The sequence below is a fragment of the Aspergillus bombycis genome (assembly GCF_001792695.1).
Source record: "Aspergillus bombycis strain NRRL26010 chromosome Unknown contig00016, whole genome shotgun sequence".
NCBI classification, from domain to species: domain Eukaryota; kingdom Fungi; phylum Ascomycota; class Eurotiomycetes; order Eurotiales; family Aspergillaceae; genus Aspergillus; species Aspergillus bombycis.
The window spans coordinates 258,159-267,518 of NW_019170018.1; the positions used below are offsets into that span (position 1 = coordinate 258,159).

At 48.6% G+C, this 9,360-nt stretch overlaps 2 protein-coding genes across 2 annotated transcripts; both read right to left on the bottom strand.

The window, feature by feature from the left end:
- Window positions 1–787: 787 nt before the first annotated feature.
- ABOM_003448 (aminotransferase) lies at window positions 788–3,489 on the bottom strand (the record flags this gene model as incomplete). The annotated part of the gene is made up of 9 exons (XM_022530578.1): window positions 788–843; window positions 899–981; window positions 1,042–1,406; window positions 1,465–1,542; window positions 1,595–1,915; window positions 1,968–2,089; window positions 2,257–2,333; window positions 2,788–3,386; window positions 3,472–3,489. The coding sequence occupies 9 exons, from the start codon at window positions 3,487–3,489 to the stop codon at window positions 788–790; spliced, it is 1,719 nt and encodes a 572-aa protein (XP_022392127.1).
- Window positions 3,490–4,099: 610 nt separating this feature from the next.
- Window positions 4,100–6,861, bottom strand: ABOM_003449 (uncharacterized protein; the record flags this gene model as incomplete). Its single annotated transcript, XM_022530579.1, has 2 exons — window positions 4,100–6,055; window positions 6,109–6,861. The coding sequence occupies 2 exons, from the start codon at window positions 6,859–6,861 to the stop codon at window positions 4,100–4,102; spliced, it is 2,709 nt and encodes a 902-aa protein (XP_022392128.1).
- Between the last annotated feature and the right edge of the window lie 2,499 nt (window positions 6,862–9,360).

Genomic DNA, 9,360 nt, shown 5'->3' on the forward strand with positions numbered 1-9,360 from the left:
TTTTATTTTTTTTTTTTTTGGTACCTACGTGAATCGTGGCTATGGGCGTCTCTGTGGCGCTTGTGAAATGAAGCTGTACAGCTCTGGCTGTTATGCTGAGAACTCTATTTATCTCTCTATCTACATATCTACTCGTGCTAACGAGTATGAACAATAGTCTCGAAATATACATAACAAATCTAAATACACTACAGCAAAGACTTATTCTTTTTATTTCTCGCCCCCAGAAAAACAAATGATAGCCGCTTGAACTAAGTTTGAATATCTTATGGGGGTTTGCCTGTTCATACTTGGTCTGGGTAGCCGATTTGAGAGTTGGAGTGTATGAGTTTCGGTATCCCATTCTCTTATTTCAGGTTGATTGGTTGGTCATGGGCTGTGGTCTCAGATCCATTACATATATATTGTTATCGCCGGTCGTCATGACAATTTGAGTGTCCGCATAGAAAAGGCAACTTATATGTATTGTTTCGGCTGGCATAAATATTGGGAACTATGCACTCAGTATAAGTGCCATTGAGCTTCGTTATCTAATTCTAGATTGCAATCCATCATAGCAACAAAAATGAATACAATCAACGTACTCCGTACAAAGATAAGGAAAGATAAGAGAGAAAAGTAAAAACAAAAAGCAATGACCAGACTGGGGCTCGATCCCAGGACCTTATCGGTGTTAACGATACGTGATAACCAACTACACCATCCGGCCAATTGATGCTTTGTACCTTTGTAGTTCAGCTATACTATCCAAGAGGAAGTTACCAACATCTCTGTGGTAGTACAAAGTCTACAAGCTCGCAATAACTTCCTCCAAAACCTTGACCAAACCGGTCATCTCTTCCTCTACAGTCCCCTGTTAGTCTTAGATCTATCATCCCATAGAAATACTAGTACTCACCTGTGTTATAGTGCAACATACTGATCCGCACAACCCCATCCTCAACGTCGTCCAAACCAATGATGTCCTTGATCAATCGATGGCTGTACATATGCCCACTTCGGAACCCATACGCAGATCGCTTCTCAACCTCCTCTACTAACCTTTGGCTTTTCGTACCCCGCACCGTGAAGCTAATAACGGGGACACGGAGGTTCCTACCGGCAGAGCGCTCTCCGTAGACCGTGACCCGATCATTCGCGTTGAGGAAATCCAAGACGATCTGCTGCAGCTTCTCCTCCTGAGCGGCGATCTTTTCCCACGATGCAGACACATCAGGCTCGAAGTACTCGACTACTCGTGGAATGCTCTGAACATTCTCGTAATTGGCGGATGCCAGGTTCAGCTTCAAGTCGAGGGTGTCCGTGCCTTTGAAGAAATGTCCTAGGGAGTCGATCTGGTCATGGACACGCGATGAGGCGTACAACTGCGCGATGTGGGGTCCATAGACCTTGTACCATGAGAAGGCCTGTTTGGGATGATCAGTCCCTGTGACTTTGCCTCGATACTATACAATATGTACTCACGTAGAAGTCAACATCGAGATCTTTGACATCGACTTGTCGATGAGGCGCAAGTGCAACGCCGTCCACGCAGAGCAGGGCCTTAAGAACAAAAATAAGCACTACATCAGTTCTAGGTTAGCAGGTAGCTTACCCGAGGGTATCGATGCACGATCTTCGCAATTTCCTTGACGTCCACGATAGATCCAAGGATATTCGATGCATGCGGGCAAGCTACGAGTCGCGTCTTCTCCGAGATCAACTGTTGCAACTCCTTCGGATCGCAGACGGGGTTCTGAGGGTTGGAAGCGGACCACCACTTCACCTCTAAACCTAGTCGTTGTGCAATTCTGACCCAGGCGGCGGAATTGGCCTCGTGGTTCAGTTTGGAGAGAATGAGCTCATCACCCGGCTGGAACTTCAAAGCCGTGGAGAGATTGTGTAATAGTTGCGTAGTTGAAACGCCAAGGCAGATCTATAGCGACTGTTAGCGGGTTCTACATTTCCCCAGAGTAGGATCCATTTACCTCTTCGGGATTTGCGTTGATGAACTTCGCCGCTGCTTCGTATCCGTTGGTAAATCCAGCGGTGGATAGCTTTGAAGTCTTGTATGTTGCCCCCAATTGGACATTGGTATTTGTGAGGTAAGCTGTAATCCTAGATGGGAGCTATGTAAGCCACCGTCCGATCTTATATCCAAGGCAGACTTACGACTCAATCACTGTGTCCAGGACTTGACTACCCCCTTTGCAGCTGATTAGCAAAGCTCTAGGTACTGGATAGAAGTACCAAAGACGTGGATTCAACGTAACACACCTGCATTATCCAAAAAGACCTGTTCCTGCTTCAGTGCAGGAAAGCGAGACCGGGCCTGCGCGATATCGAAAGTCATTCTGTAAGGGTATGGGGATTATGTGGTGCTGAACTCAGTAGGAATTGTTGTATCGGGCCCCAAGAAGTACACAGGTCTACCTTCAAGCCCTGTTCAAGGAGGTGGGTGTAGCAATATAGCAGATTGCGTTTGCTCTGACGAGATAAGGCGTGAGAGGGGTAAAGCGCTCCACCGCGCGCCCTAAGGCACCAGATCCCCCGCATTCCCACGGTTTCTAGACCAAGGCAAGCCACATGGTTGAATAGAGAACTCTATATTCATGGTCTCCACTGCTATCCAAAACTACACACAGGTGCTTAACAAAACGGCAAACAACATGCGGACAGACGAGCTCTCTGCTTCCAACCGGGTATATTCCATGCAAACCAAGATATGTCCAAATAAGAGCGCATTAAAATAGAGTAGAAAAGAGGTCCAAAGCGAAGATTATCATCATCATCATCATCATCCATTACCTCGAGCGCAACCCGGCACTTGGGTTCCCCATAGGGTGCGCCGCATCATGTACCACACAAAGCAGATACTTCTTATCCGGAACAACAACAATCTCATGCTTTTTAGTTCTCAGCCGCAGGAGCTTGACTTCATCGTCATCCTCTTTCTCCGATGCCTCCCCGTCTCCATCGTCCCGGGATGTTCCATTGCCTAACCCTTCCTGCAAACCGTTCGGATCTATTTTGGAGCCGTGGGAGTTTTCATTCATGGGTCGTGAGAGCGACACACTTAGATCCGAAGCGCTGGAAACAAAAGCAAAGATGCGAGCTGCCAGCGCTTCCGCCTGGGACGGTTGGTAGGCGGTTTGGCGGTTAGGGGTAGTTGCGCTAGACGGTGTTGAAGGGATGGATGATTCTACAGGTGTCATAGTAGATTCCGACTGCTCCTCGGCGACTGGATCGGCCTGAGAGACATCTGGACTGCTGTTGCCCGCTGGTTTCGTCGCCAGCAGCCCCGTGCTCTGAATGATGGACCCATCTTTGCGGGAAAGGATGAAGGTGGACTGAACTCCCGGACGCGATGTTAAGTGTGAAAGGAGGGAAGTGACATGTTGCGGAATCTGCGAAGACTGGTTGCATTAGTAAATATCTGACTGTTGTTCCTATTGAAACGCAGAGAGAGAAAAAAAAGAAAGGAGCGCTTACTGCCGTTGTATGCGCCATGTTGGAATGGAGTACGGGACAATTCGAGGTGGGATCTAAGAGGTGGGCGTAGAGATATATGACCGCGTTGAAGAATTAAATGTTGCTCATAATAGAATTTGGAAGCTTAGAGTCTTATGCTCCACTGTCGTTTCCTAGCTCGCACACGCTAATGCCTGTGGATTGTGAAAGGTTGAAGCTGTTTGGCATTTTGTTGACGATCTTCCAACGCTGACCGAATCGCGGACTGGATGACTAAGCGCTCCCATGCCCTTGTTCAGGCAATCAGGTATACCTGAGTCTCTTTCCTTACTTTGGGATAATATAAATACAGATATAACTTCTATAGGACTGGATAGAAGCCTTAACGGCCTTGGATTGCATCCGATTTAACAGCAAATAGTCACACAAAACACACAAAGCAAAATGGTATCATCGAAGACAGAACGAGTCATGCAGATAGGAAGAGAAGGGTTAAAGAACGACTACAGAGCCCTAAGGTCGTTTATGCTCATACTGGAAAAGATAAAGGGGGGTATAAAAGAGAGAGCGACCACCCAGAAACACCAAAATTAAAGAAAATATTAAAGGAAAGATCAAGATACCTCCTAGTAATTCATAGGAAAGCACATCAAGCTCTCATTCGGAGCTGTGGTGTTCTTTCGGAGCTCGGTTGATCTGACTCCCAGCCGAAATCGAAGTCCTCAATCATATTTTCCATCTCCCGGATATCAGCACTTGCTTCCGAACTGTAGCTACTGCGTCGGCTGGAGCCTGGGCTAGCAATCCAGGTCTCCGGATGGCATGGAGGCTGGCGTCTCTGCGTACGCCGCTCATTCCGCATGACATGGGAATCCGGGCTGGATGAAGAGTTCGTCATAGATGAGAAAGATCTACTAGTGTGGGGAGTGGAGAGTGAGGTGGATGATCCACCGAGAAGACCTTCTGCGTTCTGTTTACCTCCCACACCTAGAGCCCCAAGAAGAGCAGCTTGAAGGGCTCTGTTTTGGTGCTCGAGGTGCGCAATGCGCTTTTCCAGCTCCCGAACATAAGAAGGCCGATGACGACCGCCTCGCGTTTCGTGATGGTAATGTGGTGATTGTGGGGAAGCTTTGTCCAGGCCACGGCTTCTGCGGTTTCGGGGGGTTACGGGCCTGGAATAGTCATATGGCGATGGCTTTTCCATATGACGCGTTTTGCGTGTGGCAGACTCATCAACATTAATAGGTGCCAACTTCGGTCGCCGTCGCCTACTGGAAATGTGGTGTGTCTGTTGCTTGCGCATGCCAACATCGATACCTTCATCTTCCGAAGATGGGAGAGGGGTCTCAGAACGCTCGTGAAGATCCAGATCATTAGATACCCTTTCGCTGAGGACGCTTGTGCTTCGTGTACCACCGCTTGGACGGATCTGAGAATTTCTTTTTGATGCAGGTGATGATGAAGGTTCCTGGATGTCCGACGAGGTAGCTTTAACGTAGCCATGTGGGCTGCCATCCTGTGTGCTAATAGCATGGGATTCCGTGGATTGCCCAGGAAAACTCGAAACATGAGAGGAAATACTAGACAATTGGGTATCTGCAGATTCCCTTTCATATTGACTCCCAACTCCTTCATCGATGCAGCGTGGAGCAGTTGTCGTATCATAATCTTCGGAGGAGACCGCATGAGAAAGCCTTGAACGAGACCGTCGACCTTCTTCCAGAGGGCGATTGTCCGAGTCTTGCAAATAAGTTCGACTCGCTGACATATCTTTCTTCTTCAGCGCACGAACCCTATCGGCTCGGCTTGGACCGGCTCTCACCAACGTGACAGGCTTGGAATTCGATGCGCCTGCCCTAGAAGCTTTGTTTCCTCGGTCCGTTGCTCTATTAGGGTGGCTAGCACTTGGTGCAGCCCGACTAGTCATTGGCCCATGATTATCTCTCCTCGTCGCACTGCCCATGGGTCTTTCTTCTGTAGAACGTGGTGGTAACTGAGGATCATGTTGTTGTTGGTTGACACGAAGACCTCCTCTGCCAGCAGTAGCGTCTTGTCCGTAAATGGGACGAATCCCTGAAACTGCTTCCGGCAACGCAGGCAGAGGTCTCATAGGGGCTGGTAGAGGGAAGGCATCAATTGCGCCTATGGGCAAGGATGCCGGACGACGCCCATTTCTCGCCACCAGCATTTTTTCATGTCCTTGGCTTGTCACACTGGTTCTGCTTGTATCGGTCGGCTGTGCTGAAGGCGTTTGACCCACACATCTCGTGTTTTCAGGGCCAGCGTCACAATTTTGGGTGCTAGATGAAGGCTTAGTGTTCCCATCACTCGGTTGAGCGCTAACAGGCGAAGAGTCCTGCTGCGTTGATGTGGCTGGTAATGATCTAACGGAAGGCGATGGGCAACCGTTCGATATGCGCCAGGCTCCTTTATTCGGCATACGTGTAGGCACAGTGTCAGGGAAAAGCTTCAGGGAATGTGCTACCGGGTTCGAATGATTCTGTAGGGTGTTTGGTGTACTAGATGACGATGATTTGCTGTCCGCTGCTTCGGAGGCATCTTTGGGCCCTGCTGGCTTGGCGTCCGCTGGCTGCTCACGACTCGACTTTTGGAAGTTAGTATCATATATAGTATATATGCTAAATGATTCCAGCCTACCTGTTGCTTGCTATCTACAGTACTTGTCGCCGTCTTGGGGTGATGACTGCTCGTTCGATCCGGTATATCTGGAACCTTTGGTAAGGCTTCTATCTCATCCAGCGGCTCGCTAGTCCTAGAATTTGAACTATGGCGCGTTGAGGGATAGGAAGAGTTTTCTTGTAAACCAGGCTCACTCGATTGGGTTGAAGCCTGATATGGCGGAGGGGTCACGTCCTCAAATTGAGGAGGACGAGGTAATGAAGCGCCAAGCAGGGACGTGATATCTCGTAGATCAAGCGAAGAGAAACGACCTCCTTTCATTTCACATGCATCAAAACTGTCAAGCGAACCCTCCAGCCATGGCTGTCCAATGCTTTCCACGTCTCTTCTGGAGCTCGATTGGAAGCTGAGATTGGAAGCAGATCGGGTAGAGGATACTGTGGAGTCAATACTTTGCTTAGGAGCAGATTTCTTGGGTTTGCGGGGAGGTAGAGAGGCAGGTAGAAAACCCTCCTGCTGAAGCGCTAGTAGCTGGCGAGACGCGTCGTCAGCTTTGGTTTGAGCGTCTGTTCCCTTTTTGGGACGCTGAGCCAGCTGCCGCAGGCGTCGTTGGCCCGCTTTAAAGATATCGCGAGCGCCAGTAGATTGCGAGGATGTGGTCGACAAGGCATCCTGTGCTTGGAAGAACTGTACAAGATCGGGAAATTGCTCGCTCCTGCTCTGAATATTCGACAATTCTAGAGGGGGAACATCTCCTGGTATGTTAGGCATGCTGGAATGACCTCGTCTGGACAACTGAGGATTGGGACGGCAGGTTGGGACTATTGGACTCGGTGCGACTGAGTTCCCTTGTAAATTGGCCTGGTGTAACATAAGGCGATCGACTAGACCTCAGCCATATATGACCTCAAACCCGATTAGGAGGCATATGAAATGTCAACGCGAGTCGACCAGGAAAGATTCGTGGCGTGTTGTATGCACCAAAGCAGTGTGATTCAAGGGCACTATTGCCTTGCCCACCTTGACCGAGAGAAATCAGTACCGCGAGGGAGGGTATGAAAGGAATGACGTAGATAGATAGATAGATAGAAAGAAAGAAATAGCACTGGGGTATCAAAAACAAAGAGAAGGAAGGCAGAAGAGAGAGAAGAAGTTGGGATGGTCCAAGTCTAATCAGTATGTGCGTATGACCGTATGTACAGGAAATGAATGGAGGATTGAGACAGACGAGAAAAGAAAATGAGATATTAACCTACATCCAGGGCAGATGCAGCAGAGGGAGAGGTCCTTTCTTTAAAAAGAGAGTTCTATGGAAATCTGGACCTGTCACGACCCTACATAGCCGGGAGCATCCTGTCGAGTTCTTGAATGCGAGGACCCGGACATTGTCGAATAAAGAGCCGACCTCGTTCTCGATAGATTGAGAGATAGAGTTGAATCTTAAGTAGTGCCATTCCACCATGCCAGGATTGGATTCCACAGGTCCCAAGGGCCGAGCGAGGGAAGACAGCCCCAGTTGGGCACCCGGCAAGCAAGGCTAGTGGAGTCATTCCGAACCGAAAAGGAAAGGGACACCGCAGGGGAGGAAGAAAAAGAAAGGAAATAATAGGAAATAAAAATAAAATCAAAAAAAATCAAAAACGTTGATAGACGATCCGTCCGTGCTAGTAGTTCGATCGGGGCCCAGGTGGCGTAAATGACATGACAGACCGATGATGCCCCATAGAGCTGGAAGAGCAGTGGGAAGCTATTTGCTCGCAGGATGATCCTACCACCGTGGCGATCATTGGGGATTTTCGTCACCCAAACATATGGGCCAGCACTGTCGATCCGAGATAGTTTGTCCTCTCGTCAAGTTTCGAAGTGATTGGCATGGAGGGCTGATAGTCGGCACGTAAACAAAGAGTTCCGTTTGCGACTATATCGTCTATATCGTCTATATCGTGAGGAACCACGGTACCACAGCAGCATAAATTAGCGCGATTTCCCGTGTGACGTCTTTGCATGTCTCCTTTTCTGAAAAATAAAAATAAAAGTAAAAATAAATAAAACAATAAAACCCCATGAGAAAGCGTGTATGTGTAGAGAGAGAGAGAGAGAGAGAGAGAGAACCGTTGAAAGCAAGGGATGCCCTGATTGATTCGCCCCTCTCAACTCCTGGAGGGATGGATTGGATTGAGGTCATAACTGCAACGAGCCCCTTTGAGAACGTAGGATACGCCTGGAGAACGATGTAAAAGACGTCAATTACCCTCGGGGAGAACGGGCATGATCCGATTAGGGAAAAATCACGAATGCAAAAATCGAAACGGGGTACGTAAGGATCGAGAAGTAGAGCAGTGAGACGGGGATTTGGAAGCCACCAAAGTCAGTAGTGGCAAATGGGAGAGACGCAGATCAGAAATAGACTATACCAATGTGACAGATGTACCACCGAGTGGATTCGCTTGGTCGATGAACGGCGAATTTCTGACTTGACAGGTCACAAACTCATTTCTATCGACTATTTGCGCACTTCTGGAGAACTGACGGAAATAGTCGCGGCCGGGGCCCTTCCTGACTTCCCGAAACGAACCAATTCAGAGCTCATAAGGAAAAGATCCTAGTAAAGTACCAGACGGCTGCCGTTATGTCTATCGATCTGGATTCTGTGCAATAAGAGAAGCAAAAGTACCGGTCCGAAAGGGAGAGCTCTCTCGAGTGGGTGCCTAATCCTAGCCCTAAGTATTACCGTGATATGTGCCGTACCGCCCACAAGAGTCTTGAAGAGCTACTCGTAGCGCCTTGTAGCAAACTTGCCTCTAAATACTACTTCTAGGTAATCTGCACGGTCGCTCTTCCGCCAACCTGCAAGAATCGCACTGCGTCACCTCGTGTTGCACAATCATCGACAGGGATGGGCGAAGAGAGAGAGAGAGAGAGAATAAACCATGTACCAAGGAGGGGCCTCTGAACATCTTGGCGTCATACCAAATGGGTTTTTCTTGTAGTAATTCTTCAAGGTTGAAGAAAAAAGGAAAAAGGAAAAAAGACTGACTATGCGAACTCGGCCATGTTACCCCCTTGCATCAGAAAGTATCATGCAGGTCTCGAGAGCATTGCAAGCATCAGGACAGGTAAAAAGTCATTCAAGTATGCAGGAGCGAAGATGTCCATCTAGAACGCGCCACCTTCATACTTTGCGGCTGACCCTATATTCTCTGGTCGTACGAAAGAAGAACTGCAGAGCTTCGCTGAGTATCTTGACTCTGGAACTCAGCAGACCGCTGC